General features: G+C 33.6%; 1 protein-coding gene across 4 annotated transcripts in view; it reads right to left on the bottom strand.

Annotated features, from left to right (window-relative positions):
* The window catches only part of CEP290 (centrosomal protein 290), an 85,735-nt gene that overhangs the window by 38,452 nt on the left and 28,248 nt on the right, over window positions 1-19,035 (bottom strand). For all 4 annotated transcript variants that reach the window (XM_054506894.2, XM_064590822.1, XM_064590823.1 and 1 more), the window contains 9 exons: window positions 16,910-17,074; window positions 16,185-16,334; window positions 14,436-14,551; window positions 13,117-13,219; window positions 12,800-13,030; window positions 9,129-9,302; window positions 4,690-4,801; window positions 2,935-3,140; window positions 1,826-1,977 (listed from right to left, as the gene is read on the bottom strand). In XM_054506894.2, coding sequence (XP_054362869.2) covers window positions 1,826-1,977; window positions 2,935-3,140; window positions 4,690-4,801; window positions 9,129-9,302; window positions 12,800-13,030; window positions 13,117-13,219; window positions 14,436-14,551; window positions 16,185-16,334; window positions 16,910-17,074 — 1,409 coding nt within the window. The remainder of the gene's footprint in view (window positions 1-1,825; window positions 1,978-2,934; window positions 3,141-4,689; window positions 4,802-9,128; window positions 9,303-12,799; window positions 13,031-13,116; window positions 13,220-14,435; window positions 14,552-16,184; window positions 16,335-16,909; window positions 17,075-19,035) is intronic.

The following is a 19,035-nucleotide window of genomic DNA, read 5'->3' as shown; positions in this document are numbered from 1 at the left end:
GGGCTCCGCAATCAGTGTGGAGTCTGCTTGAGATTCTCTCTGTCCCCCTCCATGTCCCTCCCCCTGCTCGTACTCTGTCTCTAAATAAATAAATAAAATATTTTAAAAATATACACATATTTTACTGCTAAAAAATGCCAACCATCATCTGAACTTTCAACGAGCCATAATCTTTTTGCTGGTGGAGGGTTTTCCTTTAATGTTGATGGCTGCTGATTGATCAGGGTAGTGGTCGTTTAAAGTTGGGGTGGCTGTGGCAATTTCTTAATATATTTATTTTACTGTATTTTATTCCAGTATAGTTAACATACAGTGTTATCCTGGTTTCAGGTGTACAATATAATGACTGAACACTTTCATACATCACCCAGTGCTCATCCCAAGTGCACTCCTTAATCCCCATCATTTATTTAACCCAACGCCCCCCCCCCCCCGCCCAACTCCTCTCTGGTACTCATCAGCTGTTCTCTATAGTTAAGTCTGTTTCTGGGTTTGTCTTTCTCTTTTTTTTTCTTCCTTTGCTCATTTGTTTTGTTTCTTAAGTTCCACACATGACTGAAATCATATGGTATTTGTCTGTTTGTGACTGACTTACTTCGCTTAGCATTATACTTTCTAGTTCCGTCCATGTTGTTGCAAATGGCAAGATTTCAACCTTTTATGGCTGAGTAATATTCCAATAATTGGAATACTGGAATATTATTCCACATATCACTTGTTTATCCATTCATCTATCAATGGACACTGGGCTGCTTCCATAATTTGGCTATTGTAAATAGTGCTGCTATAAACATAGAGGTGCATGTATCCCTCTGAATTAGTGTTTTTGTATTTTTGGATTAAATACCTAGTAGTGCTATTACTGAATCATAGGGTAGTTCTCTTTTTAACTTTTTGAGGAACCTCCATACTGTTTTCCACCAGTTTGCATTCCCACCAACAGGGCAAGAGGGTTCCTTTTTCTCCACATCCTTGCCTTCTCCACATCCTCGCCAATACTTGTTTTTTGTGTTTTTGAGTTTAGCATTCTAACAGGTGTTAAGTGATATCTCATTGTAGTTTTGATTTGCATTTCCTTGATGATGAGTGATGCTGAGCACCTTTTCATGTGTCTGCTGGCCATCTGGATGTCTTCTTTAGAGAAATGACTGTTAATTTCTTCTGCCCATTTTTAATCAGATTATTTGTTTTTTTAGGTGTTGAGTTGTATAATTTCTTTGTGTATTTTGGATACTAACCCTTTATCAGACATAAGAAATTTAAATTTAAATAAATTAAATGACTACCACACTTTCCTCCAAAAAAATATCAGTATGGGGCGCCTGGGTGGCTCAGTCGTTAAGCGTCTGCCTTCAGCTCAGGTCATGATCCCAGGGTCCTGGGATCGAGTCCCACATCGGGCTCCCTGCTCAGCGGGAAGCCTGCTTCTCCCTCTCCCACTCCCCCTGCTTGTGTTCCTGCTCTCGCTGTCTCTCTCTCTGTCAAATAAATAAATAAAATCTTTAAAAAAAAAAAAAATATCAGTATGTGGAAGAACTAGGCTGCATAGGGTCTGAATTCCAAGTTCAGTGCTTTCTGCAATACTATTCCTGGACTCTGAAAAATATGAATCTTGGGAAGTTATTTCCTCTTCAATATTATTATCTATGCCTGTTAAAAACTAATCTTGTTAATATTATTTAATCTTGTTCTTACAAAAAAAGAAAAATAAAAACGACCAGTATCAATTCCACGAAGAGTTTTACCCCAAACCACTGTAATTAGGTTTCTTAAAGACGAATTAGAGTAGACACACCTAATAACTGAAAAGTTTGGATGAACTTACTTTGACACTTCAACTTTTAGTTCCATTTCACGCTTCTCTAATTCTAGAATCCGTTGCCTATCAGCATCACTTACTGTCTTGCTCACACTATCAGCTAATTCATCTCTTAACATCTGTTCCACCTTCTGTGCTTCCAAATTGATTTTGGTAAGCTAAGAAAAAAATAACAAAAAAATGTTCAGATATATCAGTTTTTGGTGAGGTTTTCCCTTTCAGTTTAGCTTTTACCATACTGCAGTTCTCTTTACTTGGCATTAGGCAAGCCATACTGAATTGGGTGTGATGAAATATTAAGAATAAATTGAAAAGGGTAAAGAGAAAGAGTCAGGGACACATTATAAAAACTCTGGTTATACACCAACCCACCAAAGTCATTTATATTAGACAACTCACAGTCTAATATTTGAATCTCTGATTTTCTTAAATTTGTTTGAAATGTGGTGCATGCGTTATACTTTACTTCAATTATATCATCTATAAATAAATACAAATGAGTTAATAAAATCTTATTAATATATATTTAGTGACTCAGTTAAACAAAATGACATATGTTTAAAATATATACTAATTCTCAAAAAAATATACAAATTCTCAAAGTAAACATTACAAGAGTTCTTTTTTTTTCATCATTGTTGAATATTTGCAAACTATATTTATTGCCATCCAATTTAATATTTCTGACTATATCAAAAAAGTCTAAAATTTACTATTAAAATGTAAAGTCCTGAGAGCAGAGATTACTGTCTATTTTGTTTCCTGCCCTAACACCAGCCCCCATACAGTGTCCTGCATGTGACAGGCACTCAATAAATATTTGTTAAATGAATGGATGGTAGTGGAAGGGAACACCATTATTAAGCAAATAATACCTTTTTGCATTAACTCTAATGTAATGCTGATGAGAAATAAGAACTTATTCACAGAAATACCTGCTTTCTTTTTAAACATTTCAGATTTAAAAATACATCTTTTATTCTTTTATATATACATTACATGAAGCACAAGCACTATACTACGTTACTTCAAAAATACAAACTAATCACTCACAAAATACAATGTCTAACATGACTAATTCTTACTCTAACTGCATGATAAAAATTATATCAAACCTCAGCAAATTTGGTTTCCAATTCAAAATTACGTTCTTCCATTTGCTTTAATGAAGTCCTCACATGTTCATACATTTTTTGAGAGTGTTCAGCCCGCTGCCTTTCATTTAATTCCTTCATCTCCAGCATAGTGATTTTTTTGGAAATAGAAATAATTTCACTGTTGGTTATTGATTTCTTTGCCTTATCCATGTTTGATTCATTTCCTATATGCAACAATACTAAGTCAATCTCAAGCTGTTATCAAAATCATATCCCAAATATTTTAGCCATTATAGACAAGGATGCAATAACATGGTTCCATGGAAAACACATGAGCCTTATTATGACAGACTTGGATTCCAGTCTTAGCTCTAGTCCTGTTTGGATACTGCCTATCCTGTTTCATCTCCCTGGAACTTACATTCTTCATCCAGTCATATGATAATAAAAATTATTCCTCACAGAAATTTAGGAATTTCTATAGGGAATCTAGCACTTAATTAAAGAGAGATAGGGTAAAATGAACAGAGAACTTACCACAATTGTATATAATACTCTTTTTTTATATCTTAGGATATAAGATAACTTCTTTCATGTAGAAGCTACATGGAAGTCAATTCACTTTTAATCTCTTAATGAATTAAAAATTGCATTTCTGAAAGTAGCTTCTTTTAGATAATGTTAGGCCCAATGTTAGTCTTCACTTAAAGTACTACATGTCCCAATTACCAATTTAAAAAAACAGCTCTATTTCATAATAGAAACTCTGAATAGCATTAGAGATCTAAGGTCTAGAAAACAAACATACAAAAACACTTTATCCAAAGGAGCAAATTTATTAGAAAATTATAAAGCACAATGCTAGTAAGATAAAAAATTATTTAAATACCATAAACCAGGATAACCATTTGAAAAACTAATATGGAAAACCCTATCAGGAGGCACAAAGATTTTAATATCCTGTGAGACAGTAATATCTCTGTTAGATATACCTGAAGATGTTCACTGCAGCACCATAAGCAATAGCAAAAATAAGGAAACCTAGTGATTTAATCACTGAAACAGTAAGATATTGCATGAATATTTGTATGTATAAGATGATGAATAAAACAAATATTTTGACATCTCAGTGAATATAATACAATGTTAAAGTATATATTTTTTCCATTAGACTCAAACTTATATTTTATTTATTTATTTAAGTTTTTATTTAAATTCCAGTTAACACACAGTGAAATATTAGTTTCAGGGGTACAATATAGTAATTCAACACTTCCACACAATACCCAGTGCTCATGTAAACATGGATAAGGTGATATAAAAAATAATAATAGTCAAACTATGAGCTATATAAATTCTTTTCAAAAATTTATTTATGTTTTATGGTGACCTTTTAATTTAAATATATCAAATGATGCATTCCCAATAGAACTTCACACACGGTGGAAAATTCCTAATAGTACCACTAAAATATAGTATTTAAAAATCATCACTAGTCTTGACTGTTAAATGGTTCAAAATAGCTAATGCTTAGTCATAATTTAACATACATGATATCACTAGGAATAAATCTAATTAAATAACTAAAAATCAAATTTTGGTAGAGATTAGCACAAGATATTACTCATCAGCTGCCTGCTAAATTAACTGTTAGGCAGAGTTCGTTTTTATCAAAATACTTCCTTTTCACCGAATATAGAAAAGGAACTATATATGAAAAATATTCACTGTTAGATCTTCATCACTTTATATTATCAGAGTCCTAATACTTACCTAATTTAGTTTCTTGCTCCCAGGCTTGTTCGATAGTGTAAAGTTTTTCCTTGGTAATCTCCAGTTCTTTATTTATAGATTCCATTTGTTCTTTTAGGGATGCATTTTCACACTGAATAAAACAGAAACATCGCTGAGAAACTACACTGTAATTCAGGCTAATACCACAGCAGTGATATTGCCTTAACTTTATATAATATCTCCTAAAACTCACAATCTAGTTTTTTTTAAACAAAATTAGGAGCTCCCCTACATGTAATATATACATACAAACACACACACACATACACACACGGAGAGAGAGATATATACACACATACATAAAGAAAATATTATTTTAAAGTAATCATCAAAATCTCGTGTATCCGATCTGTGGCTTCTCAGCATTAGCTTCTACCATGTGCATTCTGGCCAAGCTAGAATACTGAGAACTTCACAAGCGTAACAATGAAGATTGCTCACTTCCCTGTTTCACACAGATAGTTACTGAGCATCCCTAGCATGCTATCAGTGAGGTGCTGCATGTCCATGGTGAAAAGAAACACAATATTCGGGCGCCTGGGTGGCTCAGTTGGTTAAGCGACTGCCTTCGGCTCAGGTCATGATCCTGGAGTCCCGGGATCGAGTCCCACATTGGGTTCCCTGCTCAGCAGGGGGTCTGCTTCTCCCTCTGCCCTCTTCCCTCTCGTGCTCTCTCTCTCATTCTCTCTCTCTCAAATAAATAAATAAAATCTTTAAAAAAAAAAAGAAACACAATATTCTAGTCTTCACAGGCCTCACCATTTGGTGTCTGTGGGTATGTGTGTATGGCAGGAGTCGGGGAGGGTGTGGAAGGCAGCAGACAGTGAACAGGTAAGCAAACAAAATAATCATTAAAAATGTAAAGATCTAGAAAGATACACAAAGTATGGATTCAGAGAAAAACAAAAGGAGTCAAATCAATATAAAGCAGTTAAAGAAGGTATTAACTCCTGAAGAGGTGGTATTTAAGCTGAAAACTAAGGTATTAGAAGGAGCCAGTCTTGAGAAGAAACCAGCCAGGGGAAGGGCTGATGTACAGACAAATGGATACTCGGATGCAGGACTGGGTTTGAGGTGTTAGAGGACTTGAGCACAGTCAGCAAAAATAACAGCAAAAAGTGCTATGAGGTAAAGTGGGAGAGATAACAGAGCCATACCGGGCCAGGCATGGTATGTCAAGATAAGGAACTGGAATTTAACTTAATATATAATAGGAAACCATAAAGATTTTAAGGAGGAAGTTTTAAACAATCATTCTGAGGGCAATATAGAGAATAAATAAAGGGGTACTCAGGAAAATCAGAAATTAGGAAGATATTGTAAAGTCCCGATGAATAGGGTCCTAGCAGTGAAGATGGAGAAAAGAGGACACGTATGAATGAATTATATTCAGGAAATAAAAACGACAGGGGAGAGAAATGACTAGAAAGCAACTCTAAGGTATCTGCCTTCCCTGAGTAGGTAACAGTAGTGCATATTGAAACAGAAAAGACTATGAGAAGAACAGACATCAGGAGATTATTTTGGATAAGTTACATTTGAGATCCCCTTGAAACAGGAGTTGTAAAGTAGGTAATTCCATTACAGCACTGAGAAGTCAGGCTGGACATATAAATGTAGGAGTTGCCACATAAATTTAACATGCTCATTTATTCTTTGTTTTAACAAACAGAATGCTTATTGTATGTCAGGTATTCTAAGCCCTGGACTTTAATGAGAAACAAATTCTATCCTAGAACTTCTATTGTGTTTTTTTGGAGGGGTGGTAGTTGGAAAAGAAGCCAATATATAATACAGTGTCAGGTAATATGTGTTATGAAGAATGATAAAACAGCATAATGAGGTTTTCTTTAAAGGATATTTTGTAATAAAAAGAAAAGCAAGATAAGGGAATAAAACATGACCTTCTGGTAACAGGCACAATTACAACCTAGGTCTAGGTAGTGTAAATACATAGGAAAACAACAAAGAGGGATTAGAGTGTTTTAAACATTTTTCTACCCCCTTTCTTCTCTTAAATCCTGACTTCCAAGGAGAACTTTGGTCTTGTTCCAGATCCTATCCTCACCCCCACCCTGGCTTTCGCAGCGCACGCACGCTTTTACCATCCTCCTCTCCAATCTTCAATCGTTCTCTCCCTATTCACTCTAAATTTTCTTTCCTAACTGGTGATGTATTGTATGGTGACTAACATAACATAATAAAATAAAATTCAAAAAATAAATAAATTTTCTTTCCCTCTCCCCTCAAACTTCATTGGTCTCCTTTATTTAAAAGAAAAAAAGTTGGGGCGCCTGGGTAGCTCAGTTGGTTGGGCGACTGCCTTTGGCTCAGGTCATGATCCTGGAGTCCCAGGAATGAGTCCGCATTGGGCTTCCTGCTCGGCAGGGAGTCTATTCTCCCTCTGACCCTGCCCCCTCTCATGTGCTCTCTCTCTCATTCTCTCACATAAATAAATAAAATCTTTAAAAAAGAAAAAAAAGAAAAAAGTTGATAAAACAAATCTTCCTCTCGATTCTACCTCAGCCCATATCTATTTCTCTTTTCTTCTGTCATCAAATTTCTAGTTTTTCTACTGCCTTATCAGCCATTCGAGTTTTGCATTTTCTTATTACCCACTCTCTTTATATTCTGAAATTTGATTTTCATCACCTTTACTCTCAAGACCTAATCACCACATTTGATGACCTTTGCACCATGGCTCTACACCATTAATCACTCTCTCAAGGTCAACATTTATTAGCTTTAACTGTGTGCCAAACAGGATGCACTAAACACACAAAAATGAATTAAGTAGAGTTCCTGACATCAAGAAGCTTATATTCCAGTCAGGGATGCAGACATATCAACACTCATAGTACCATGTGATATAAATACCACAACTAGGTACAAGACAGAGAACTAATATAAACAGAGGGACTTTGTTCTATAAAGATACTTCTGGAAAAAAAAAATGTCTAAATGAAGTTTTAAGCATAAACAGAAATTCACTGAGCACATAAGCTGGGGCGGGGGGAGAGTTTTCTAGACAAGGAAACAGCAGGTACAAAGGAACATATATAGGAAAAAACACTGTGTCCCAGAAAACTAGCAGTTCAGTGTCAAAAACATAACTTGTAAGAGTACTTACAGCATCACAGGAGATGACATGAGGTAAGTGGGGGCTAATCATGAAAGGAATTTGACTTTTATTCTTTAAGTGACTAACAGCTGTTTATAGATTTGAAGCAGGGCATCACATGGTCAGGTTCATGTTTAGAATAATCACTGTAGTGGCAGTAAGGAGAAGGTAATATGGGAGATAGGGATAGGAGTAATGGCTATCACAATACACATAATAAAGAATAAAATGAAGACACTGCCAACAGGGATAAATATATATTCAGAATTATAATCGAGATGCAGGAAGGAGAGGAAGGGATATAATTCAAATGCAAATTTTTTTAAATTTTAAGGAAAGATGAAAAATGTTCTTTGGAAAAGTAGATAAATAAGTTAAAAATTACTTATTGCTATGTTATCTACATAACACATTTCTTACATAGGATTTTCAAATGCTTCAGAGGAAGAGGGCACAGAACATGAAAGATGGGGAAGAAGTAAAATAAATTATTACCACATCTAAATATTCAAAATTTTCTATAAAATTAACATAATCATCTCTCTTTAGCAAAAACAGTAAAAAGGAAACTGATCATGATTACTTATAGTTAGTATTAATAAATAACTCAGATAATTTTGAGGAGTCATTCAAAGCTATTTAAGATGACATTTGGGTGTACTATTGATTGTGTCCCTCTACACAAGTACAACCAATGAAGCCTCAAAATTAGACCTCATTCCTGTCCTAGGGGAGGATCACAAAAGAGAACAAGTCAAAAGACGTAAGCCTTTATTTCTGAAGGGGAAGATGAACAAAACAGGAGCTGGTTTTGCCTACTGTTAAAGATACGGAAGTCAAGTGGCTAAAAGAGAACTACAGAGGGTTCTGGGCCATATTCACATATTTTTTGAATGCAACTTATGATACTTTATCTTACTTTTTCTTATCTGTACAATAAGAAAGGATGGGAATTCCAGAGTTCATTCACGGTCCAGGAAGAGCCATTCTTGGATATATCATCCCAAGGAACATAATAAGCCAAGGACTATAAGAAAAATATTTGCCCTGGGTTCAGGGGGAAGAGAAAGGGATGGGTACTTAATGATGCTTCCTCTCTTGGTTATATTCCCTATCTGGTTCATGCCCCTTTTTCTTTTTTAAGTGCCTGGGGAAAAGAGGCTTGATTCAATAAAATTATGCAAGTGGACTAAGGGAGGATGACAGGATGAAGTCATCTGGAAATCATTCTGCACCTACCGGTATCACCCAAGAAAAACAGCTAACATTACAAGGTTCAGGGACCACATAAACTTACCTCTGAGTGTTCCAACTTATTTGTTCTTTGAACCAGCATATTATCTTTTTGCAAGATGTCCCTGTACTTTGCAGTCAACTCATTGTATTGTTTATTGGCCAATTCTAGTTCAGACAAAGAAACACTATTATCTATAACTTTTTGGAGAGCTGCAATCTTGAAAGTGGCCATTTCCTATGTAAACAAGGATACACTGAGTTAAGTTGGTGTATTTTTTTCTGGTGAAGCATAATATAATACAGCTAAAAGCAAAACAGATTTTAGAATCATTTTTTTTTAAAGATTTATTTATTTATTTGACAGAGAGAGACAGCAAGAGAGGGAACACAGCAGGGGGAGTGGGAGAGGGAGAAGCAGGCTTCCCACCAAGCAGGGAGCCCAATGCGGGGCTCGATCCCAGGACCCCGGGACCATGACCTGAGCCAAAGGCAGACACTTAATGACTCAGCTACCCAGGCGCCCCTATTTTAGAATCTTTTTTTTTAAAAAAAGATTTCTCATGTATTAAAAAATATTACAATAATTATTTCTTTCATATAAGAAATATTTAGAAATTTTAAATAATAAAAATAAAAATGAAGGGAATCCTTTCATGACTGTCACAGTAAAATGAAATTTCAGAAAAGCACAATACACAGCAGCAAGAAAATGTATCACTCAGAATGTATCTCTGGATGGCTTTTCTAAATTTCATAAAATTAAAAAAAATTTGCCTTTAGTTAGCTGAATGGCAAAATTAGCATCACCACGTTACGATTTAGCTATTTCTGCTTATTACAGTTACAAAGAGTAGCTTTGTAAGAAGAGAAAACCTTTGGTTCACATGAAGGAAACAATCCTTGATGAGAAAAAAATTTCTCTCAATCATAGCTATCTCAAATAATATGAAAGACTTAAAGTTACTTGTTTCATGTTCTACTCATCAGCCATACAACTATAAAAAGTCACTGCTCAAAGACACTGTATTAACACTAAGAAGAAATATCTGAACTTCTTTTTCTCTCTAGGTACGTTGAAGAAGTAGTGCAACGAATAACCAAATTTATAAAGTGAGGAAGATAAAGAATTTACGGTTAAAATTTCTTCTTAAGTACAGTAATGAGGGAAAAATATTTGTAATAGTGGTTCACATCTCATTTTGACAGCTTCTCTTTTCCATCCAAGTAAGTATACATTATTCTACCCTACCCTTGGAATTTGGTTTCACACTTTCTTTGGATGGGGAGGAGTTTCCTATTTCCAGTCCCCTAAAAATACCCAATATTTGGCTTCCCAACTGTCACGCACCAGCCCCCAAATACAGGTTGAACAATCAGGTTGAGGAGAAGAGCATTCTAGTTCTGTTTTCCCTTCGATCTCACACACTAGCTATATGTGCAAAACTCCAAGGAAAACACAAAAATTTTTTAAAAACAAGAACATTTCTTAAGACTCAAAATTTCCTTATTACATGTCCAAAGAAAAATAGCTTTCATTATTTAACAAGTTCCTTTTTCCATCAGCGTTTAGCTTTAAGATCACATTGAAAGTAAGTTTGTTAGCATGACAATTTCACCTATTATTAAAAGCAAATAGTAAGGAACTCAACTTCATTTTAATTCTACTTTGAATTCTTTTGTGTTTATATGATCCTATGTAAATTTGGACATGTAAACTGAACATGTACATGCTTAGAAGAAGCTATATAAAACAAGATGTAAGGCAAGGTGTAAAAGTACAAACAGCATGCAACGTCCTGTGTCTGTTAATATCTTCAAAAAGAATCATTAAAAGGATAATCAGTTACCTATAGCAGGTAGGGCAGAATGGAGTCAAAGTATAGGGAAAGAAGTAAGATTTCTCTGACTGTATGTTTGAAACATGCAAATGTTTTATATATTCAAATCAATTTAAAAAAAGAAAAGTAACCTCTGAGTTTGAAGACAAATGCAAAACAAATGAGCCTAACTATATATCAAATTTATAGCATAAACACACAAAGAAAATTATTTCAAGTTACTGTAGAAATATATTACCTTGACTATACATCCTATTGAATGATATTCTAAAGAAAATAAGAACTATAAAGAAATTTTAAACTAAATCTGGTAGCATTGCTGCTGTTGTTAATACCAATGCAAGATTATCTTCAAATTAATGTGTGAATATTATAGGATAGAGCGATTATTTTAACGTTAATAACAGATTTCCATGTAAGAAAAAGGAAATACAAGTACAAAATCAAAGGCCAGTAACAACTCCATACCATTTCCTAACCCCATTATATTAAATCTGAACTGGAGATAACAATATTAACTCATGGTTTTAATACACACGTATTTCCCTAATTTGTCCACTGAAGGGGACCAGTAGCAATGAAACTTCAAGAACAGTAACATCTAGTGACCAGTTTTTGGTATCTAAATGCCTTTCCCACTAAAAAGAACCAGGGTTCTTTAGAGTAATGGTATATTCCAAACCTGGATGAAAGTATATAAGGTAAATCTTGAACATCTTGTTGTGCCAGAAAACAAACCAACATTTGAAGCTTGGCTCAAAGACTATTGGATTATTGTCAAAAGGAATCAAGAGCCGGCTTTAAAGGGCTCCCACTGGCCAAAATCAAGACTAACAAACAACGACTAAGTGTGTGAGTCTGTAAATGATACTGAGAGAAGAGAAAGCTGGGGAGGTCAAGCAAACAGGTAGAAGCAGAGTACTCCAACTCTGATTTCTGAGCACTAGTCATTAAAAAGAAAGAATGAAGCTTTCATCTTACCTTTCTAGTAGGAACTATACTTCAAGATAACCAAAGAGGCTGGGCTAATGAGGAAAAGCTCTTTATTTTACAAAGGACTATCGGCTAATACATGTAGAAAACATAATGTAACTAGAAAATAATTTTTGCAACTCCTAATGAAATAACTGCATCAGATAACAACAATCATTAGTGGCTACGAATGCCATCAGGAGAACTGGCAAAGAACTGGTTATTTGCATGGTACCAAAATATCACTAGTTAACTCACTTACTAGTAGAGATACATTGCTGTTTGCCTAAGACAATAATCACGCACGAAACATGGGACTACCAAACATTCCATCTCTTGAAGTGATGCAACATAAAGTAGAACTTATAAAGTCCAATGGATTATGGATGGAGTATTCTAATCAAAAATGTTTAACCTGACATATCCAAGGCTTCAAAGCTTTTAGTAAATACAATGAATAGAGGAATAAGCAAAATTACGAAGAAAATAATCAGGTAAATCTTCAACATTTTTCACAGCAGGGAAAAACAAAACAAAACAGGAGATTCTATGAATATTAAAGACTTAATGACACATAACATCCAAATACAGTTCAGGATCCTTGACTGGATCCTGGAACAACTGAGGAAATATGAATATGGCCTGGACATTAGATAATTAAGGCAATTATTGTCCATTTTGTTAGATGTGATAAAGTTATTGTGTTATGTAAACAAAAAAAGGCTTTGTTTTTTAGAGATGCAAACTAAAATATTCAGGGAAAAAATGTCTCCAATTTATTCCTACAAGGAACAGATGAAGCAATAATACAGAATGTTAATAAATGTTAACTATTAATCCAGGTGATCGTTGTTCATTATACTATCTTCTCTCCCTCATACTTGAAAGTTTTTATAGAGTCAAAAAAAAAAACCAGATGTACCTTAAATCGTTGCAAACGTCCAATTTTTTCACCAACTTCAGCTTCCATTGCTATCAAGTCATTCTTTTGTTTCCCATTTTCTTTCCTAAGCTGTCGCTCCATTTCTACTAAAGTGGTATACTGTCTTATGAGTGATTTTTCATTCACTTGCAAGACTGTGATTTTTCTACTATTTTCTGAAAGTGTTTTTTTCATTTCATCCGAATCCATCTGAAGAGCACTGAGCAAATTCTGCACAAAGACACATTTATATTACTTGTTGAATGTGGCTTAGTTTGTATGATATTGTACACTGATTTTAAAAGAGTTTTACTTACATTATATTCTTTTACTTTTATAGCGTTTTGTTGGATTTGATCCTCTAGTTTTTTCTTTTCCTCTTTCACTGTTTCAGATTCTATTTTCCAGGTCTCCTTTTCACTTAAAAAAAAAAAAAATGACAATATAATAAACCTAATAAAATATTTAACTACAGGAAAACAAGAGGCATCACAGCTACTGGTATCTGATAACAGAATATCTCAAAATTCCATTCGACAAAGATTTAGCCTGGAAGTTCTATTTTTGTTAAATAAATGCAATGTAAAGAAATTATTTTATCAAATTACTTTCATTATTTCATGAGACACAACTCTACAACTGTTATAATAAAAGAACTGAAGCTGAATCTTACAACATTTTATTAATAGAAAACAAACAGGAAAATAATCAACACTAATTCTGGAAATTAGTTCTCAATATTTTGACCCTACTCTTAAAACTTGAGGGTTAACCAGTTGCAAAATACTTAGAATACAAACAACAGTAGAAATCATTTGACTTAAAAGAAGGTGTGTAAGACACTGTTGCTTACCCGAGAGACATTCTACAGTCACCTGCAATCTGGCTGGCATAAACAGTTAACAGTTAACCACTGAATGGCTGAGACTTGAACATATGACTTGGACAACTCATTAGCCCAATTCTGGCTAATGTGATCTGAGTCAAAGTCTGCTCTGCTAGAAGGTTCTGGAAAATTTTTTTTAATCTAAAAATAAAAAGTTGTGTGGGAAAAAAAAAATGCCTCTTCTACAATGGGCATGGTTCCCTCTCTCTTGAACTCCTGCATCTATTTTATAAACCACAGAAGGAGATAATGACAACACTTAAACACAGCCTACCCTATAATTACCTTTGGGTTTCTTGTTAGATCACATAATAATTACCCTTCATGTTTAAATCACCTTTGATCTGGTATTCTAATGACTTCTAAGAAAATTATTTGGTTGATACAAATGAAATAGCAGAGATAAGGAGAAACATTAGTTACCAATGAAAATATATCAATAATGATGACAAGGATGATGAAGAATGATGCTAACAGCTGACATTTACAAAATGTTCACGTGCCAGGACATTTGCAAAATGTTCATATCTGAGCATTTTCATGTAACAATTCAATTAGATTTTGTAACAACCCTATGCAAAAGGCATTACTATCTCAGAAATTTATAGATAAGGAAACTAAGACACAAAATAGAAGGGAAAAGGCATGAGGGAAGGGTAAAATAAAATATCTAAGTACTTTCTTACATTTCTTTCATCATTAAACAGAATATGCTGCAATTACATTATAAGGTTTTGCTAACACTTATACCTTAGATATTCCTTATATAATAAGCTTTGCTGATGACGAATTACTGCAAATTTTCTGTTATAGTCTTCAAGAGAATCTTCTAAATTCTTTAATTTATTTTCTTTACATTCTAGTTCCTAAAAATTGGTTTAGAAATAAGAATGCAAAAAGAATCAGAATATATTTTAAATTGGAAAGTATAAAGTCATACTCTGACAAGATTATGGAAAAATATATAAAAGAGAATATAGTTACCAAATTCATTAGCAGCACAGATAATTTCTATAATATCTGGAACATCTTAGTTTAAGGCATATGGAAGGAGGCAATATGTATAAAGAGAAGTACTATAAAACTGGTAAAATTATTTGTATCATATTTGATAGTTTCAGTAACCATATAAATGATCAGATTCAGTGGTTATAAACTTCCTCTAGTCATTCAGCCTCACATACCCTTTTGTGAACATATCTGTTCATGCCTCCATTCAAACAACGCTTTCCAGTGACTTCATTTTATAGACAAAGAAACAGACTTAGAAAGATTAACTCAACATTAAAAAGCTCATTAAAACTACACTTGGTAGCCATTGCTGAGCACATATGGCAAGCCTGGTGCCAGGTGCCTTACATACATGCAAATCCAACACTTAAAAAGTTAGGTCTTGTGTGGCTCCCAAGGCCTTGGCTATATCTAGCACTCTTAGAACTGCAAGTCCAAGTACATGTTTTGTCGCTATGAACAGGTTTTCAGATTCCCAACTGGCGCTCTTTAATCTACCACAATGACTTTCATATATTTTTTATATAAAGATGAAAAAAATTGTCTGAAGCAACATGATAACGCCACACTACTTTTACTTGTTGACAGTGTCCCTATACTACAGAAGAATAAGAGAAGTCATAAAGAGTGCTAAAGTTATAAATTTAAATGTAATGATATAACATGAATTATAAAGTAGTATTTCAACAAGTGGTAAGGTTGTTCCTCCCTGACTTAGATAACATACAAATTCCAATATTCAAAAAAAGATTAAAGTAATTTTCAAATACAAAAACAAGTATTTAATAATCATAACTCAAGTATATTCACAAAGGGATCATCTAGGAGATGGAGACAGTAGTGCTTATAATCAAAAACATATTTTCATTGATTCCAAACACATTTTTGTAATTGTATTTCAAATGAATGTGATGCTATGGGCATTCACACTTCAAGTGAAATAATAAAAAGTATCTCTCATTAGGCCATTCATAATGACCACAATATAGGCAGCAAAACTGACAAACACAGGGAAAGCACTACCCTTTCTAATTCACTAATTGATTAACTAACACAAGTTTAAAGGGAAGAAATACATACATTAAAGACAATTTTATTTTAAAACTTCTTCTAGTAGTTAAACCAAAAAAGGAACAATTTTAATCATTTCACTAAAAATTGTATCGGACTTTATTCACTTGAATTGCTTTTCCAACCAACACTAAATATAAGTGCTCCCCTATTTATACATTACCACCTTAGCTGCATGTTATTCTACCTGTTAATCATGTTTCATGACACATATATGCACAAGATATGTCAGCATGCTTCTTATACAGATGAATGGAAGAAATTGCTTTTATTCATAATATTTCATTTAATATCAAAATCCAATAAAAATATATCTCAATGATAATATTCTAAGGAATACTCAAAGGAATATATGAAGACTAAATTGAAAAAATACTATCAATTACTTTTGTTATTCACATGCAAAATTTTTACTACCTGTAAGATATGTATTAAATATTCATTTTGAGAATTAATAATATTGGCACTAGATGGTGCTATCCCATCAGGTAAGTCCACTCCTTTAAAAACAACATTTGATCCTTCTGATTGCCTTAAAAGAATGGTCTCTTTTTCAAGATGATCTACCTGGAAACAAACAGTTCAGAAATGGGAGTCACATCTCTTACAACCAAAGACATTTAAAAGCAGGTAACTTTTTCTTCGTACTGAATATTTTTAAAAAGTAAATGTATGAATGCCCTATCAGGCATTAATTAAACCATACTCGGGGCGCCTGGGTGGCTCAGTTGGTTAAGCGACTGCCTTCGGCTCAGGTCATGATCCTGGAGTCCTGGGATCGAGTCCCGCATCGGGCTCCCTGCTCAGCAGGGAGTCTGCTTCTCCCTCTGACCCTCCCCCCTCTCATGCTCGCTCTATCTCATTCTCTCTCTCAAATAAATAAATAAAATCTTAAAAAAAAAAAAAAAACATACTCAAAATTCTATTTAGAAATACCTACGTATAAACTTAGAAGTTTTGTATTCTTTTATGTTATAAAAGGTACTTATTTCCCACTTATTTAAGAAAAATCCAAAAAGGAGTTTTCTTAATGTTGAATTAATTCAAGAAGCATTTTCTCAGTCTTTTAGAAAAAATTAAGTTTCATATTAATACTATGCTCATAATGCTGAGCATTTTCTATTATTTAATAATATTCTCACCTTTAAATTTGCTTTTGCCAACTGCTGAGAATAACTGATTGCCTCCTTCCGAGATTCCCTGAGCTCCTGTCTTAATTCTTCATTCCTTCCAGTAAGTTGATCAACTTGGGCTTTCAAATGCAAATTGGCATCAAAGATTCCTTCTGCATTCTTTGATTCTATAGCCTAATATATTTAGATTATATTGAAAAAATGTGAAGCAAAATACTAAAATCATAGTAAAAAAAAACTACCTTTTAAATAAAATTCACATTTAGGCATTTTACTCTTCCACTGACAGGCATAATAATAAAATATGCCAAAACCATTTCTTATTTATGAATCTAAATTTATAAAACTCTAGATTAACTTACATGAGTATTACCAAGCGTAGTAATTACCTCATTATAATATTTAACAAACATTTAGCTAATTTTAGTAGACTGATAGACTAGAAAAACAACTGGAAGGGAGTAAGACTAGGGTTCAAATCTTAACCAATCTCTTACTAGCTCAGCAAGTGACTTAAATTCTTTAAACCTTAGTTTCCTTATTCCTAAAGAAGAGGAAATAATGTTACATCTGTCCACTTTACAAAGTTTTTATACAGTCAAAATGAGAATTTATATGCAGATACTTTGAAACTATTCAGCATCCATATTTAAAGCATGATCAAAGGAACGAAATAGTTACTACATTTAATTAAGTGAATTTTCCATTGCTTCCTCTCTACACAGTTGAAGCATATATGACAAAAAGGCAAAGTATGGTAACAAACTACTACCCAAAAGGGCTGGATAAGCAAAAATAGCATGTCAAATATTAAAATATTATCAAAAAGGCTTCATTGGTCCTAATTCTCTAACAATGGCATATATAAATATACATACACCCCGGTACACATCGACATAGTACATACATATAAATATATTTGCATTTTAAAGAAACTATATATAACAAAACTGCTAACTGCAAAGTAAAGAAAGCTTCAGAAAAGAAGGAAAAGACAAAGAAGGTTAGTGATCCAGAGTTTAACTTGAGGCAGAAGTTTTATAAAAGTAAGCTTTTACCCCCAAGAGACCGGGGCAGGGATCATATGGAATAATAAATTATACTAATTCAAAGGGGATACCAGGAAGACAGAAGTAAGTAGAAGGAGGTACTGTGACAGACATCAGGGTAGCCTAGTTAGCTGTCTTGCTGAGAAACAGGACCATGTTGCCTATATGGTCTTTTATTAAAATGAGATTAAACGGTGATTAGAGGTACTGAAAAATAACCTGTGGCAACAGAAAATGAAACGAAGTACATAATCTAGAAATATCTGATCTAAAGTGTCACTGATTCTGAAGATTTCTTACAGCAGGCATTGTTAGGTCATTTGTGAGTTACAGACAGGGCATATCAATCAGAAAAAAGAATGACAACGCAGGATAGAAGCAGATGAAATCTCTGGAAGCAGTGGTCCTGGCAAGACCAGAAGCTGTCAACTGAAATAGAAGAAGTCAGAATTTCCTGTGCTATCCATTCTGTTTGTATTTGGTCACTAAGTGGAGTTTCCCTTGGAAAATAGTTTGATTTAGACACAGTATCAGTAGTAGGTAGCATCACAGATGAAAGATGTTCACAGAAAAAGCATAAAGAATCATTTTAGACATTCAAAGAGCAGAGGCGAACAAAGTCACCAACAGGAGAAGGAACATAAAAATGAGTAACATATAAAGAGAATTAAATGGTTCTCATAAATTTTGTAAAATGATCTTCTTGCCTCAGGAAGTTTTGAACATACCAGTATCTCTCTCTCTCTCTACTAACAATACAGTGCTGCTAAGAACGAGTGTTCAACTATTGACTAATTCACCATAAAAATAGCAATTCAACAAATATTTTCCTGGGAAGCACAAATTTGGGAAGCAATAATATATGCTAAGTATGTTCAGATTTTGTAAACAATATATTTAAATATTAAGAATTTAAAATGTATATTTTATTCAAGTTTATGTAACACTCATTAATACTGTAGAACTCTCAAATCTCTATATAGTAAATATAAATATACTATTACTTGATGGCTAATATTCTTCCTGTAGCAATGCTTAAGCATTGAAATATTTAAAATATTCTTACTATATCCTATTACACTTCCA

The sequence above is a fragment of the Mirounga angustirostris genome, unplaced genomic scaffold (assembly GCF_029215605.1).
Source record: "Mirounga angustirostris isolate CCGP_5_RB_7025 unplaced genomic scaffold, mMirAng1.0.hap1 SCAF_5, whole genome shotgun sequence".
Lineage (NCBI taxonomy): Eukaryota > Metazoa > Chordata > Mammalia > Carnivora > Phocidae > Mirounga > Mirounga angustirostris.
Note: the sequence above shows the minus strand (reverse complement) of the source record. Positions and strands in the feature narration are given on the sequence as shown.